General features: G+C 40.6%; 1 protein-coding gene across 1 annotated transcript in view; it reads right to left on the minus strand.

The window, feature by feature from the left end:
• Nucleotides 1-18,257, minus strand: part of LOC132780585 (pleckstrin homology-like domain family B member 3) — a 57,443-nt gene that overhangs the window by 29,189 nt on the left and 9,997 nt on the right. Inside the window, exons 2-4 of the mRNA XM_067462097.1 lie at nt 7,561-7,827; nt 2,561-2,701; nt 2,055-2,192 (exon numbers count right to left, since the gene is read on the minus strand). Coding sequence (XP_067318198.1) covers nt 2,055-2,192; nt 2,561-2,701; nt 7,561-7,800 — 519 coding nt within the window. The 5' untranslated portion in view covers nt 7,801-7,827. The remainder of the gene's footprint in view (nt 1-2,054; nt 2,193-2,560; nt 2,702-7,560; nt 7,828-18,257) is intronic.

Genomic DNA, 18,257 nt, shown 5'->3' on the forward strand with positions numbered 1-18,257 from the left:
GGAGGACTTGAGTTTGAGGATGCCTGGTCTAGGAATGTATTAGGTCCTCCAGCACATTCCGTGGTGACCATAGAATGACAGTGGAGGATCTAGCATAACTTTAGAGTGGGAAACCAGAGCAGTGGTTTCCAACCGATGGTCTGTGGACCACCAGTGGTCCGCAAGAACTAAAATATGGTCCGCAGCCTCACTGTTACTACATTGTTGCAACAAGAGCAACTGGTCTCACAAAATCCTCTTATAGTTCCAAGACTTATTAAATATGTTTTTCTGTGGGTGAGAAGATGGTGACTACTGAATGGCATATGTTCTGTATCAGAAACTAGAACTGATGTGGTCTATCCAAGGCAGTTTTCTGAATCAGTGCCCCAAATAACCAAACCAAATCTAAAGTTGACCAAAAACTTATTTGTAACCCTTTTGATACTAATGTTGGAGAGTGGTCCCTGGTCAACATGGTCCCTGGTCAGAAATACAGCTCCAGAGCAATCCCATACAAAGTTGGATAATCTAATGGCATTCAGTCATATCCATATTTTTAGGTAATTGCAGTCTGGCTGGGAATGTATCCCCCTTGTGGATATGGGTAGGTAGATAGGTAGATAGATAGATAGATAGATAGATACTTTTCTAGTCTTTTAAACCTGTTTTAACTTCTTTGGATTATTTAATTATGTTTTTGTCATGTTTACTTAAACATTATTTACTAATTTTAATTCTCTAAATTGTTCACATTGTTTTATGTTAGCTGTCCTGAGATCTCAGAAAGGAAAGACAGGATGAAAATATTTTAATAAATAAATATTAAATGTATTTTAAACTCACACGGAGAAAGTTTGGTTAGATGCAAAGAACTCTAGTTCCACCTAGTGACTAAACAATATGATGGCATTATAAGCATTCAAGAGGAAAATTTCTTTTCTTTTTTTTGCTGGTGAGTTCATGTTTTGGTCTAACTCTCTCCTCACTCTTTGAATTCTCCATTTAGTAAAAAATGTATGCTAACTAAATTATATAAAACATGCTCAGAGGATCAAACATAGTACAGCAATGTCTGGAAAAAGATAAAAGGGTTGCACTTGGTTAAACAGATTTAAATACATGCATTTGGAGGTACAGGAGAAGGCAAAACATGGCATCTGAAACTAGCTGGGAGAAGTCAATATGTGCACCTGTCCCTTGGGAAGTCTGACTTGACCACAGTGATCCACGTTCTTGTTTCATCCCAATTAGACTACTGCAATGCGCTCTATGTGGGGCTGCCTTTGAAGACTGCCCGGAAGCTTCAATTAGTCCGACAGTCAGCAGCCAGGTTGCTCACCAGAGCAACGTACAGGGAGCATACAACTTCTCTGTTAAGCCAGCTCCACTTGTTGCCGATCTGCTTTCGAGCACAATTCAAAGTGCTGGTTTTAACTTTTTAAGCTCTAAATGGTTCTGGCCCAGACTACATGTCCAAACATATCTCCTACTATGAATCATCACAAAGTTTAAGATCATCTGGAGAGGCCCTCCTTTTGATCCCACCGCCATCGCAAACGCAATTGGTGGAGACGAGAGAAAGGGCCTTCTAAACAGTGGCTCCCCATCTGTGGAATTCCCTCCCCAAAGACATCAGACTGGCAACCTCCTTCCTGTCCTTTAGAAGGAAACTCAAGACTTGGCTGTGGGACCTTGCATTTGACCATTGAACAGCGGGTTGTATGAATAAGACATAAGCAATTTCAATGAATTGACCCGGAGACAGATTTTTTAATTGCCGTGTTTTAACTACTGTTTATTTAATGTTTTGTTTTAATGAATTTGTTGATTGTTCTTATCAATATGATGGCACCAAACACTGTTTGCTGTGAGGCCGCCCTGAGTCCCCCCTCGGGGGTGAGAAGGGCAGGGTACAAGTATAAATAAATAAATATAAAAACAAGGGCACAGTGCATGCATTGCAATTGCAATGGCATCCAGAGAAATCTGAGCACAAACTCCAAGCATGAACCTCATCCTGGGAAAGTTAACATACATATATACATACATAGCAGTGCAGCAGAGCCACTCACCTTTTCCCGCTCGGTGTGGCACCTGCGTTCAGTCTCAGCAAGTCGCCTCTGCAACTCCAGTAGCCGTTCCTCTTCCCATCTCAGCTCTTGCTTCTCATCATTCAGTTCTCCTTCCACCAAAGCATCTTCCAGGTCCATCTACCATGGAGGAAAGCCATGTGAGATGAACTCAACCAGAACATCCCAGGAAGAACATGGTTGTGATGACTGACAGCTCCCAAATCAACCACCAGGGGGCAGAGGGGTAAACACAAGTAAATAGAAAGGGGAAAACAGAAGATCCCAAGAATCTGGTGTGGCTTCCAGAGATGCCCAATCAGATCATTCCTGAAAACTCCCCATGCTGGAAAGAGCACCCTGTGTTCCCTGTTTGGTGTCACCCTTCCCTGCCTGCCTGGGAGTGGTGCTTCCACAATACCGGTTTGACAGGTGCCGACTGTTCTCCAACAGGCAGCCTCTTCCCTGTGACTCAAGGAGAGATACGAAGGAGGCCAAAGAAAGTCTACCTCAGTATTGAGCTCCTTGTTTCGGTGATGCAGGTCCTTGATCCGATTTTCCAGAGCCACAATCTTGTTCTGACCACACTGCTCAGTTGCAGCTTCCCCTTTCAAGTGGCCCCCATTCCTTGCTGCACATGGACTCCCATTCTGGGAAGAGAAAGATGGCATGATTAGGAGCTACAACTAGACACGGGGTGCATTCTCAAAATGAAATCGGGTGTCCACCATTGGTGGTCATTCCATCTTAAGAATCATGTTGCAAACTCTTCAGTGGCAGCAACCTTGGTTTGCATTTTGCTTCAAGAAGTTCAAGGTCTTTTGGGTAACAGGGTCTAAAACCTTGGGTAGATCCTTTGAAGTCCAGATTTAAACCCTACTGAAGTTGTGTTTATTTTCAAGGTCATCCCTCCCTAAGGAGATTAGATCGGCTCCCTCACTCTTAACGTTTTGAAGACATGTTAAGACATGGTTGTTAGAGCAAGTGTTTACAAATGCAGAGTAACTGACATAGGGATTAGAATCATTTGACAATGGAATTGGACAATGTTCTTTAGGAAATGCTAATGATGTTGGTTTAATTGTTTCTGTTGTGGTTTTTATATTGTTTTTAATGTTTACTATATATACTCGAGTATAAGCCTAGTTTTTCAGCCCTATTTTTAGGCTGAAAAAGTCTCCCTCAACTTATACTCGAGTCAAGGTTATTTATTATTTTACTCTGATATTATTATTATTATTATTATTATTATTATTAAACACATCTAAAATAAAACCCATCTAATAAATAAACACATCTAATAAAACCCATCTAAAACACAGACATGTGCGTTTCACCTTAAGAACAGACAAGCACCCCGAGCTCTGAAGATCACCTGGGAAGGAATCCCACTGGAGCATTGCAGCGCACCCAAATACCTGGGAGACACTCTGGACCGTGCCCTGACCTACAAGAAGCACTGCCTGAATATCAAGCAAAAAGTGGGTGCTAGAAACAATATCATACGAAAGCTGACTGGCACAACCAGGGGATCACAACCTGACACAGTGAAGACATCTGCCCTTGCGCTATGCTACTCTGCTGCTGAGTATGCATGTCCAGTGTGGAACACATCTCACCACGCTAAAACAGTGGATGTGGCTCTTAATGAGACATGCCGCATTATCATGGGGTGTCTACACCACTGGATAAATTACACTGTCTAACCGGTATTGCACCACCTGACATCTGCCGGGAAGTAGCAGCCAATAGTGAAAGGACCAAGGCAGTGACATCTCCAGCTCACCCCTTGTTTGGGTATCAGCCAGCACGTCAACAACTTAAATCAAGAAATAGTTTTCTAAGATCTACAGAGACACTCGCTGGAACACCCCAGCAAGCGAGAGTCCAAAAGTAGCAGGCTCAAACCCAGAACCTCAATCAATGGCTGATACCAAATGAGACTCCCCCCTGGGCACACAGAAAACTGGGCAACTTGGAAGGCGCTGAACAGACTGCGCTCTGGCACCACAAGATGCAGAGCCAACCTTAAGAAATGGGGTCACAAAGTGGAATCCACAACATGCGAGTGTAGAGAAGAGCAAACCACTGACCACCTGCTGCAATGCAACCTGAGCCCTGCCACATGCACAATGGAGGACCTTCTTGCGACAACACCAGAGCCACTCCAAGTGGCCAGATACTGGTCAAAGGACATTTAATCAACTGCCAAGCTTGCAAACTTTGTGTTTTGTTTTGTTTCTTTGTTTGTTTGTTTTGTTAAAAATGTAATACAACTGTCTGGTTGCTCCTGACACGATAAATAAATAAATAAATAAATATTATTATTACATTTATTATTTTACTTTATTATTGTTGTTATTATTACTATTTTACTCTATTTATTATAGTAATTATTACATTTATTATTATTACTGTTACTATTACATTTCCATTATTTTGCTCTATTATTACATTTATTATTTTACTTTATTATTTTTGCTATTATTGCATTTATTATTTTATTCTATTATTAATGTTGTTATTACATTTCCATTATTTTGCTTTATTATTATTATTATTATTACATGTATTATTTTACTCTATTATTATTGGAAGGATAAGTAAGCACATTTACATTGAAGAAGCTTAGAATAATGGTTTAATCAGAGTTGGGCAGTCTTATCTTAAATTACAGTTTTATGTAAATATTCAAAAAAACACTTAAACTACAATTAATGTAATTTTATTGGTATCGATTTTTTTAAATTGACCTGTAGCGACTTCCATTTCTCACCCTTAGCTTATACTAAAGTGAATACTTTTCCCCAGTTTTTTGTGGTCAAATTAGGTGCCTCGGCAGTATACAAGTATAGTAAATGAATAAATAGATAAATCCAGTGGTTTTCTTTCAATTGCTTAAATAGGAATGTCAACCCTGGTTTTTGTTCAGCACTCAGACCCCTAAATAATGCTGGACAGGACTAAAAGTAACAACAGGCAACCCTCCACATTTGTGGGTTTAACTTTGGTGGATTTGATTATTCGGGAATCTGATTTTTCTGTTTTCCTGATGAATCACTAGGTCCTCCAGTGTGATTCTAAGTCCAACTAATGGTAGATACTGACCTGTAGATTCCTAGAGAATAAGCTTTTTGTGCCTTTAGCAAGCCACTGAAGACTGACTGCTCAGGTAAGAAAGGGCTTTTCAAAATATGTTGCAATGTTTATTGGTTTGAACATGCTTTCATCTCATTTTCAATTTTTGTGTGATGTAGTTTTCTAGCTGTATCTGTTTCAACTTTTGTAAGCTGTCTTGAATAAATCTTTGGGAAAAGGTAGGATGGTGATGGTATTATAATATGGCCTCTGTATTTATACCACCCCCAAAAAATTATCTCAAGGCATTTTGTAGGCTCTCCAGCATGATCTATAAGTCATGCCTAGAAAGGCTAGAGAGATGTTGTCTCTCAGCATTTTCTAAGATTTCCATTGTGATTCCATGATATGTTTCTACTTCATTCATTTCAGGAGGATTTACTGTAGTATTGCTAAGAAGATGGCAGAGGAGGAAGAGTAGGTAGGGAAGGAAGGAAGGAAGGAAGGAAGGAAGGAAGGAAGGAAGGAAGGAAGATATTAGATAGAGTAAAGGTGGTTCCAGTGGTGATTGGCACACTGGGTGCAGTGCCTAAAAACCTTGGCCTGCACTTAAAAAGAATTGGCGCTGACAAAATTACCACCTGTCAGCTGCAAAAGACTATCCTACTCGGATCTGCACGCCTTAGTTGACAATACATCACAAATTCCTAGACTCTTGGGAAGTGTCGAACATGTGATCGAATACAAAAGCCAGCATAGTGATCTTGTTTGCTGTGTACTACTCTTGTTATTTATCAAATAATAATAATAATAATAATAATAATAATAATAATAACAATAATAATACCTGCCTGCGACAACTAACTGGTGGGATCACAAGCCGGAAAAAGTTACTGAGAATGAACACGCCAAACTCTTCTGGGACTTCTGGATTCAGACAGAGTTTTGGAGCATAATACTCCTGACCTCACAATTGTGTTAAAAACAAAGTATGGTTCGTCGATGTCGCAATCCCAGGTGACAGCAGGATTGCAGAGAAACAGCTGGCACGATATGAAGATTTAAAAATCAAGCTGCAAAGACTCTGGCACAAACCAATAAAGGTGGTCCAAGTGGTGATTGGCACACTGGGTGCAGTGCCTAAAGACCTTGGCCTGCACTTAAACACATTCGGCGTTGACAAAAATACCATCTGCCAGCGGCAAAAAGCCACCCTACTGGGAACTGCACACATTATTCGCCGATACATCACACAGTCCTAGAATTTGGGAAATGTCCGATGTGTGATCCAATACAACAACCAGCAGTGTGTCTGCTATGGACACATCTTGTGTTTCAAATAATAATAATAATAATAATAATAATAATAATAATAATAATAACAACAACAACAACAACAACAACAGCAATAACAACATTACAGCAACAACAACAACAATAATAAAAGACCTGGATATGACCTGGATTATGTGGCTGTTTCAATGTTATGTTTCAATTGGTTGGTTTTAATGTTTGTGTTTATTCATTAATGTTTATTCATTAGTGTACATGCAGCATTGAATTGTTGCCTTTGTGAGGCCACCTTGAGTACCCTTCAGGGTTGAGAAAGGTAGGATACAAGTATGGTAAATAATAAATAAATAAATAATAAGATATGGAGATTGATGGAAATCGTGTATGCATGCTAAGGTATGTAAGAAATACATACAATAAGAAATGAGATTATGGGACTTGCAGTAACTTCACTCGCTTCCTGAGACCACTGAGACCCTCGCCAATGACTGATCAAGACCAAACTTGGCACACAGAGCCCCCATGACCCACTCTACATCCTGGTGCACTTTCAAGGAGGACAGACCATGGATGATGGGACTTTAAGTACCTCCATTCACTTCCCAAGCCTGCTACAAACCTCATCTAATGACCAATCAAGATCAAACTTGGTACACAGAGCCCCCATGAGCCACTCTACATCCCGGTGGTGTTTGGAGGAGGATGGATGATGGGACTTGCAGTACCTTCACTCACTTCCTGAAACCACAGCGACCCTCATCCAAATACCAATAAAGACCCAACTTGGCACAGGGAGCCCCCATGGCCAACTCAACATTCTGGTGAGGTTTGGAGGAGAACAGACTATGGATGATGGGACTTGCAGTACCTTAACTCACTTTCTGAGACCACTGTGACCCTCATCCAATGACTGATCAAGTCCAAACTCGGCACACAGAGCTCCCATGACCCACTCTCCATCCTGGTGCAGTTTGGAGGAGGATGAACCATGCACGATGGGATTCGCAGTACCTTCACTATCTGATAACTGATAAAGAAGATCTTTGTCACACAATGCCTTTCTCTAATAACCCGGGCAGCGCTGGGTCCCCAAGCTAGTAAGAAATAAAATAAGAGGGATTTCCCAAAGGCCACTCACCCCATTCTTGGCACTCTCAGTGCTACTGGCTTCATCATCTGTACAGTTGCCAGAGCTGCCTCTGGGACTGGATCCATTTTCTGAAGAAAGGGAGTCGCCTTCTGTACTGCTCTGGGTTGGAGATGTCTCCTTTTCTAGGATCTGGGCCTCCTCGAGATGATCCTTTTCCAAGGCGGCTGGCGAAGGGCACAGCTCCGACTGGCTCAGGACTCCCATGGCTTCTGTGTTCCGAAGCACCATTGCTCAGCAGGACATGATCCCTGTGTTCTGCAGGTGTGAATGAGAAAGTTTAATTTCTTGCGCTGTCCTTCTGGCTCCAGCCTTGCAAACAACGCCACAAAAGTTGTTGGCCTGCAATTTTTTTTCACGAGCTTGTTAAGATGCTAAGAAGCAGGGAAGCCAGATATTTAACAGCCAAAAGGAGGAAATCCATCATCAGATAAGAGGAAATCAATCTGCATACAATTTGCATGTGACACCCTTTTTGGCACCTTCCAGTCTCCAAGACCCAAAACATCTCATTAAACCCTAATCATAAAGTCATGCAAACTATGAACAAACTACAGTTCAGTTTAATTATGAGAAGACAAAAGGGTGAATATCTAAAGGCAGCGGTTCTCAAAGTGTGCTCCATGGAGGACTTGGGGCTCCGCAAAGCATATTGAGGGGCTCTGTGCTTTCCTCTCCCTCCCGTCCTCTCCCTCTAAGCTTTCCCTCCTCTTTCCTGATCCTCCCTTGCCTTCAAAAGCTTTGATTGTCTTTTTCCTGCATGGGGGAGGGGGGTGGACTGGATGGCCCATGGAATCTTCCATTGAAATACTGTTGGGTAAAATTGTTTCTTCATTTTAAATATTGTATTGTTCTTGGTCACGAGGGTCCACGCCTTAGTTACATCCAGAATGGACTGTTGTAATGCTGCCTTTGAAGACGACTCGGAAAATGCAGCTAGTGGAAAGAGCGGCAACCAGATTATTAACTGGGGTGAGTCAGCTGTGACCAGCAGTGCTGCAGAATTCAAAGAGGCACGAATGGAGGGTGAAAGGGAGAAACGTGCCAAGAGGAAGGTGAATCAAACCAACCCTGTCTGGGACCACCATCCACCTGGAAAATGATGTCCTCACTGCGGGAGAACATGTGGATCAAGAATAGGGATCCACAGCCACCTACAGACCCACCACCAAGAGGACCATCATCCTCAAGCTAGAGGGATCAGCTAAGTAAGTAAGTAAATAAGTAAGTATATACCTGGCTGCCTGTCTACTTTCTCCCTTCCCTTCATATTCATGTCATCTTTCGTTCCCAGAGGCATTACAGAGGGCTACTTCACCTACCAACAACCAATCCAGTAGTGTCTCAGAAAGCCACTTCACCTTGCAACGGCCATTGTGATACCAACAGGCAGACAAACATAAATACATCCTTTGACATATATGTACACAGAAAGTATGTAAGAGAGATGTTTTATTTACTTTATATTATACCTAGTTAGGGGAGCAGCCCTATTCATGGCAACTCACTATCAAACAAAGGTCTAGCCTTCCACAATAATAATTTATTTATTTATTTATTTGTATACCGCTGTTCTCAGCCCTTAGGCGACTCACAGCGGTTAACAACAAGAACAGCAAAAAAATCAATGCTACAACAACACGGTATATAAAAACAATTAACATCATAAACACATTAAACAGTTAACAACAATAACCATTCACTGGCGTCTCATAACTAAAAACATGGTCCAGATTCGTCATCCATTGTTCCATTCCTATGTTCATTACACTAATTGCACTGTCTATTCGAACGCCTGTTCAAATAACCAGGTTTTCAATTTTTTCCATAATAATAATAATAATAATAATAATAATAATAATATAATTTATTTATACCCCGCCACCATCTTCCTAAGGGACTCGGAGCGGCTTACATGAGGCCAAGCCCAACAACGCATAGTTTCTATGCTGGAATCCTCATCCTACGCTTGTGTGTTGAATGCCACAGATCCACACAATGTGGGACCCCAAGTTCTCTGTGTAGTTTAAGACCCAGAACCGGTTCCATCACTCTTTGGAGTCAAGCCTCCTGAGTGGAAACACCCTTTGAACATGGGAACACCTTGGGGTGGGGGGCAGGAACCAGACACACAAATTGCACTACTAAACTGAGAACACATCCTCCCAGTTGTAGGGTGTGATCTGAAGCTGGAGGCTACAAGGGTTGGCAGATACACTTCTCCCATCAGGTAAGATGCCTGCAAAAGCAGGATTTCTTAGGTGTTTTTGAGAAATCTGTCTGTATCTTTAGAGACAGAGATGGGGCTGGGCAGAAGGCCGATAGAATTGTCCAACTTCGTGATAAGTTTAGGTCTGCATGATTGAAAACCCATTTTTATAAGATTTTTAGGCTTCTCTGCCAAATAATGCTTGTGCCACCAAACTACAACTCCAACGATTCCATAGCATAGCAATTAAAAGGATATCAAACTGCATTAATTGTATAGCATAGATGCAACCCAAGTCTTCTTCTGATTTCTTGGATGCAATCCCCATTCTGATGAATGAATGAGAAAAGGAAAGCCTTTAACTACCATATATGCTCAAGTATAAGCCAACCCAAATATAAGCCGAGGCACCTAATTTTACCACAAAAAACTGGGAAAACGTATTGACTCGAGTATAAGCCAAGGGTGGGAAATGCAGCAGCTACTTGTAAATTTCAAAATAAAATAGATACCAATAAAATTACATTAATTGAGGCATCAGTAGGTTAAATGTTTTGTATATTTACATAAAACTGTAATTAAGATAAAGACTGTCCAACTCTGATTAAACCATTATTCTAACCTTCTTCAATGTAAATGTGCTTACGTATCCTTCCAATAGTTACAAGGAGAGTAAAATAATAAATGTAGTGATGACAATAATAAATAGAGTAAAATAATAAATGTAATAATAACAATAGAAAAAAATAAATTTAATAATAATAATAGAGTAAAGCAACAAATGTAATAATAATAACAATAAAGAGTAAAATAATAATAGAGTAAAATAATAAATGTAAAAATAAAAATAATAAATAGAGAAAATAATAAAAATAACAATCTATATAAATAAAAATGTAATGTTTGTTTGTGGGATTAACATAACTCAAAAACCACTGGACGAATTGACACCAAATTTGGACACAATACACCTATCATGCCAATGAGTGACCATCACTCATAAAAACACTGAAAAACACAGCAGAAGGGACTTAAGAAGCCAAAAAACAAAAATTACATTACAACGCATGCGCAAACCACATATATACACAAACACACATATACACAAACATACACACACTCATACACACACAAAAAAACACATATACACAGACTGGGCCACGGCAACGAACGGCAGGGGATGGCTAGAAGAGTAAAATAATAAATGTATAATAAAAATAATAAATAGAGAAAAATAAAAAAATAACAATAATAGAGTAAAATAATAAATGTAACAATAAAAATAATAAATTGAGAATAATAATAATAGAGTAAAATAATGTACACGTAATAATAATAATAAATAGAGTAAAATAATAAATGTAATAGAAATAATAATAATAACAGAGTAAAATAATAAATGACTCGAGTATAAGCCAAGGTGGGCTTTTTCAGTCTATATACTTGAGTAAATAGGGTATGTTTGCCTTGGGTTCCCCATGGGGCAGAGAAAAGCGGGATATAAATAAATAAGTATTTTATTTGTTTGTTGCCTACAAATAAATAAAATACATCAATGTCTTAATCATCTATTTTAAAGTTACATATATTGGTTGTGGTCATTATTCTTGTTTTCTTAACAATGTGAGCCTCACCTTTATACTTTAATCATTAATCCTTCCAAGCCCTTGATATTTCTTCCTAGTAGAATAGTGTCACGTGTGTATCTTAAAATGTAAATATTCCGTCATCCACTTTTTACTCCTTCTTTCTCTAATCTAAGTTTACATTTGGCACACATTTGTAGTTAAGGGAGGGACATTTAGGATTTTTGGCCAGGATGCCCTTCCAAACTACAAATTCCAGGCCTCCACAGGACAAAATCATAGCAGTTAAAGTGAAATCATAGTGCTATAACTGTGCAGTGTGAAAGAATATGAAACAGCTAAGACAATCTTGTGATGTGAAATGCCGAGGTTCTTACACAATTGCTAACCTAATAATGGCAGCAAAGTCCCTTCAACTCTCTGATAAGGATCGACAATCCTCCACTTTGGCAACCCACATAGTTGTGACTCTTTATCTCTGCATGCCTCCCTTTTCTCTCCACTTGAGATGCTTTCACGCCGGACAAAAATAACGCCAAGGTCGAAGTTTTCCACAGAACTGGGGAAAATGCCAGCAAAGTAACCGAGGAAGAAAAAAAAAACCCAGGAGATTTGCTGAGACAGTAATATGCATGCTTATGTGTTTTGGATACTATACACAAAACAAGGAGAGGTGTTGCGGTTTACGTGCTTTGTAGATCTAAGAGGGAAATGGCCAAGCCTGAAGCTGGGAAATCTGCAGCCATCAAAGGCAAACCAGAAAAGGGAAATGAGGGGATTTTCACAGCATAATGAATATCTTAACATTCGTAGTTTGGACTGGTACTTGCAATTTTCTTAAATATTCTTAAGATACATAAACACAACTCTAAGGTAACTAAGAAACTCGATCTAAAACAATTATTCTAACCACTATCACCCCGCACAACCCTACTAAACACATCCCACACAAAGAACAATAAAAACTAATCTAGAAGTCCCACACTCGCTGTGCTGTCAAACGCTGCGCCTGAAATAATGTCTGTGTTTACAGGACATGCTCTCTGTATGCCCAACGGGAAGCCAGGGTGCCTCAGCTGAAGGGCCCTTTAGATTTCCCAACACAAGTTCTATTGAGGCTCAGGATAAGTTCAACAAAGTTCTTTATTTGGGCTTAAATCTTCAAACAAATGAATTAAACACTTTACAACCTTGGAAAACCGGTAGTTTCCTCAATCTGCCAACAAGGGGCAGGCAACTGGTGGTAAACTGTTCCTTTCTTCCTTAGGGAAATCCTTTGACCCCTCCCTGGGCAATCTCTCTTTACCTTGCTGGTGTGAGGCCCCTGCTCCCGGCTCCAAGCTGCTTTATTGATAGCCCGAGTGGTCCCTTACCAGGCAAGGTTCCTGTAGATCTCCCAAGCTGAAAGGTTCCTTTAGTTTCTCCACGAAGGCTGTAGGAACTATTGCTTTACTCCCCAGCAGAGCTGTGGATCTATTTCTTTAAGCCCCAGCAAAAGCTGTGGAACCTTTCCTTTCCCCCCCAGCAGAGCTGTGAGAAGTGAAGCTTTTGTGCAGGTGGGAAAGAGAATCCCACACGTCCTGCTGTTAGGCTTCAAACAGTGAGACTGAACAAAGGTCCTCCTTTGCCTCCAAAACCCTGGGAAAAGGGGCTAGTCTAAAGACTCTAACGATGATTGCCAGGTTGCTGGCCCTATGGCTGCAACCTGGGTAAGCTACCTGATTGCAAAAAGCATGGCTTAAATAAACTCATACAAACTAGCAGTGCAAGAAAAAGAGGTTCAAATCTCCTGGCACTGCCATGCCAGCACAGGTTTTGTTCAGCTGGTTCTCCAGAGCCTGGAGGGAGAAGGGCTGTCGACCTTGCTCGGAGCTGGGCTGGATGCAGCTAGGAAGAGGTCGCTGCTTATACAGGGCTCCTCAATCCAGGTGGATCCTGTGTAAAGCAGACAGATCCCTTTCCACTTAAAGAGAGCCACTGCCACCAACTCTATCTCCCAGGAAAGGTCCCTCTTCTGTTCTTGGTGCTGCTCCCGGGCCCCCTGCTCCCGCCACTCCCGCTGCTGCCAGTAATCCAATAGATGCAGGTCCCACCATTGCTTTTCCAAGGTCTGCATCTCCTTCTTGGCTTGCTGTTCTGCGTGGTGGGCTTCAATATTGGCTCTGAGTTATCGGGCCTCTTCAGCTTTTTGGGGCCCCAGAATCCCACAGAGGACGTCATTTCCTCTTCCTTGGTATTGGAGGCAGTACTTCCAACATAGTCTTCCTGGTCAGCATTGGGGGGGGGGGGGGTGCAGCCTCAGCAGCTAGGTCTTCACCCAGGATCGAGGACACCTTCAGCAGGTCTTCAGTCAAGACCCAGACATTTTTTTTTCCTTTTTTGGTATGCTTTCTCATTCCTCCCTGCACAAATGCCAACTTATTTTCACTACCTATATCCAACTGCTTTCTACTCTAATTAATAATGATAATAACTTACTGCAACTGTTCTATATGAAAAAATAACAACAAAGCCCAAATCGTATCTTTTAACTAATAACAATAACTAACTAACTACAACTCCTCCTCCAATTAATAATGATAATAACTTACTGCAACTGTTATTTATTTATTTATTTACTTTATTTATATACCACTTTTCTCAGCCCTCAGGCGACTCAAAGCGGTTAACAACATCAGTGCAAAACATCACAAGACAAGTATATAGCAGTTAAAAACAATTGTAACATAAACAATTAAACATCAATATAACAATCATTAGCGCCTCAACAGATATACACTATGATGGTAGTTTCTCCTTAGTTGGTTTTGCAGTTTTACTATTAATTTAGTTTCCTAATGCAATTATGAGAATTTACCCAGACCTATGTATGACTGCAGCCCCTTTGAATGATTTGAAAACAGTGGCCCGTCTCAATTTGGCGTAATAGCACACAGTATTATAACAGTTTCTCAGTTATGTGGATTTACAAGATCTTATGATTGCACCCCTTCAGAATAATTTGAAATTGGAATTTCTGCACTTTCTAAAAGTTACAATAATAGACTGGCCGCCGTCTTCAGCAGAACAACTCAGTAGAAAACTTTGATTGCTTCTGCAACCATTTTCTCATCCACAGGTGGTTTTCTTGGACTACCAGGCTGAAGAAATTTCTTAATGTTAGGAATGTTGCTCATTCTTGTTTTAAAAGCCTTTAAATGAGGAAACTTGGAGAGGACATCGGTCTTCAGCTCTTCTACTGCTAAAGTGGTCTCAAGCAGCTGGATATCTGCTCTGCTGAGTTGATTCTCTGTTCTCTATGTAAAAATAACAACAAAGCCCAAATCTTATCTTTTAACTAATAACAATAACTATCTAACTACAACCCCTCCTCTAATTAATAATGATAATAACTTACTGCAACTGTTCTCTATGTAAAAATAACAACAAAGCCCAAATCTTATCTTTTAACTAATAACAACAATAACTAACAGAATAAATAACTAAAGAGGGCCCAACTCAGTCAGAGAAGGGCTGAGGTTTTGCCACACTTGCTCCTTCCAAAATTTCCGGCCTGAAAACCGGGAAGGGCAGCCAACATACTTTCGGAGACATGAACATCCCCCAAATGCCCAGATTGGGATTTCCCTGGAGCTGCTGGAACTGTTAGCTCAGCAAACTCCTGTAGCAAGTGCCGCTGTATCATCGGTCAATTCATTCACAGAGTCTACTCAAAAGATGCTAGACAATCTTTATAACTTCGCTTCATCCTTTACTGTCACTCAAGCCCAAATGGTACCCAACCCATCTGAAGCTTTCATTCCTGCAAACGTAGTCCTGAAATAGTACGAGAATTTCCAAAGACGACTGACTCAGAATCCTTTATTCTGGAAAACATAATCTTGACTCAAGTTCTTTGAAATGCACTGTGACAACTGGTCACATCTTGAAGGACACGGCATATCGAGACTAATCTCAATGGATTCATTCAAATTTGAGAAGATAGGAGGGGAAACCACCGCTTTTGTAATATTTTTGGGACTGTTTAAAATTAAAACCCTAAAAAGATTAAAACAACAACAACAATAACTAACTACAACTCCTCTCTAAGTAATAATAATAACTAATAGCAACTCCTCTCTACTAAATAATAACAATAATAATAATTACTAATTGCAACTGCTCTGTACTAAGTAATAATATGTAATAATAATAACTAACAGCAACTCCTCTCTACTAAGTAATAACAATAATAGTAATTACTAATTGCAACTGCTCTCTAAGTAATTATAATATGTAATAATAATAACTAACAGCAATTCCTGTCTACTAAGTAATAATAACAACAAAAATAATAATTACTAATTGCAAGTGCTCTGTACTAAGTAATAATAATATGTAATAATAATAACTAACAGCAACTCCTCTCTACTAAGTAATAATAACAATAATAATTACTAATTGCAAGTGCTCTGTACTAAGTAATAATATATAATAATAACTAACATCAAGTCCTCTCTACTAAGTAATAACAATAATAATTACTAACTGCAACTCCTCTCTACTAAGTAATAATAACAACAATAATAATTACTAATTGCAAGTGCTCTGTACTAAGTAATAATAATAGTAACAATAATAATAACTAACAGCAACTCCTCTCTACTAAGTAATAACAATAATAATAACAACTACAACAACACCTAACTACAACTCTAATTCTAGGCCACCCTGAGTCCCCCCTCGGGGGTGAGAAGGGCGGGGTAAAAATATAGGAAATAAAAATAAATAAATAGTCTTTCTCTATAACTCACTCCCATGCCTCTCCAACCCCTCCTTGCTCTCCACAATGAAACCAGGGCTAGCCAAGGCGCCTTAAGGGCTTGCATTGGGCATTGTGATGCGTAGGCGGGCCCGTTACTAAGATGAAGGCCCATTCGGCTTCTCTTTGCTGTCCAAGTCCGAATCTGAACTGGACTGGATTGTCTCCTTTGGCGCAGGACGCTTGGCTGTTTTAGTAGCCGGCCCTTTTCCCTTGAGCCATCCATGAACTTTTTTGGTTGCCATCATAATTAACTAGAAACATTAAGCAGAAGTAGTTATCATGAACTACTTTCTCCTTATAGACAAAAACCTACAGCCCTGTCTCTATGATGTAGCAGGTACCTAAACTGAAGTTGGTAAGCAGAGAGAGGTCCAGATGTATAGCGACTGATCAGGATTAAATGGGAGGGATGTATTCAAAATGGCCATTGTGCAGCTTGAAAGTACACAATGTTGCCCAAAGTGACCCATTTAAGGTGGAATCAGGTGTCAAACAGGGATGGGTTATTGCCCCAACCTTATTTTCCATCTTCATCGCTATGATACTTCATCTTGTTAATGGGAAACTTCCCACTGGTGCTGATGACAACGTCGTCTGTGCACATTCAGAAGAAGACCTACAAGCCCCTCATCGAGAAAACCAAAGTCTTCCAGCAGTCACCGGCCAATCCCTCTCCAATGCCAGAAATAAAGCTTAATGGTGTAAAATTAGAAAATGTTGACCATTTCCGCTACCTTGGCAGCCACCTCTCCATAAAAGTCAACATTGACACTGAAATTCAACACCGCCTGAGCTCTGCGAGTGCTGCATTTTTCCGACTGAAGCACAGAGTGTTTGAGGACCGGGACATCCGTAGGGATACCAAGGTGCTTGTTTATAAAGCTATTGTCCTCCCAACCCTGCTATACGCCGATAGACGTGGACTATCTACAGCCGTCATATGCAACCCCTGGAACAGTTCCATCAGCGTTGCCTCCGGAAAATCCTGCAAATCTCTTGGGAAGACAAGTGGACAAATGTCAGCATGCTGGAAGAAGCAAAGACCACCAGCATTGAAGCAATGGTCCTCCGCTGGACTGGCCATATTGTCCGGATGCCCGACCACCGTCTCCCAAAGCAGTTGCTCTACTCCGAACTCAAGAACAGAAAATGAAATGTTGGAGGACAGGAAAAGAGATTTAATGATGGGCTTAAAGCCAACACTTAAAACTCTGGCATAGACACTGAGAACTGGGAAGCCCTGGCCCTTGAGTGCTCCAGAAACGTGCCAAGAGGAAGGCGCATCAAGCCAACCCCAACCGGGATCGCTTTCCACCTGGAAACCGATGTGTGGGAGAAGATGCAGATCAAGAACAGGGGTCCACAGACACCTACGGACCCACTGCCAGGATACTACACTTAGAGAACCATCATCCTCGGACTACGAGGGATCGCCTAAGTAAGTAAGTAAGTAAGTAAGTAAGTACTTTCCTGCTAAAAGTGGTGCCTATTATATCTACTCGCATTTCTGCTTTCGTCCTGCTAGGTGAACAAGTAAGCTGGGGCTAACTGTGAGTGCTCACCCCATCCTGGCCTCGAACTGCTGACCTTCCGATCGGCAGGATTTGTCTGCAGTACAGCAGCTTAGCCTGCTGTGTTAAGTCCGGCCCTTAGACATCTTGGTTGAAAGAAATAAAAAGAGGTGATGTGTCTGAATTAGTATTTCATATGTACTAATAGCACAGTTATTATTTTTGTAACATTTCCAAAGTTTCACCAATGCAGCTTATGACAACCAAAACAACATCAGTTTATTGAAGGCTTTCACGGCCGGAATCACTGGTGTATTGTGTGGTTTCTGGGTTGTCTGGCCATGTTCTAGCAGCATTCAGACGAGGATCCTCTGAAGATGCCAGCCACAGATGCAAGAGAAACATCAGGAGAAAATACTGCTAGAACACAGCCATACAGTCCGGAAACCACACAACACCCCAGCATTAGTTTGACAGAAACATTTTGAAAAGGTACGTACTCAATTAAAAGTGAAAACTACCAGCTGTCACACTAAGTATATAATAATTTTGCTGCAACAATAAAATATTAAAATATT

Source organism: Anolis sagrei, chromosome Y, assembly GCF_037176765.1.
Source record: "Anolis sagrei isolate rAnoSag1 chromosome Y, rAnoSag1.mat, whole genome shotgun sequence".
Classification (NCBI taxonomy): domain Eukaryota; kingdom Metazoa; phylum Chordata; class Lepidosauria; order Squamata; family Dactyloidae; genus Anolis; species Anolis sagrei.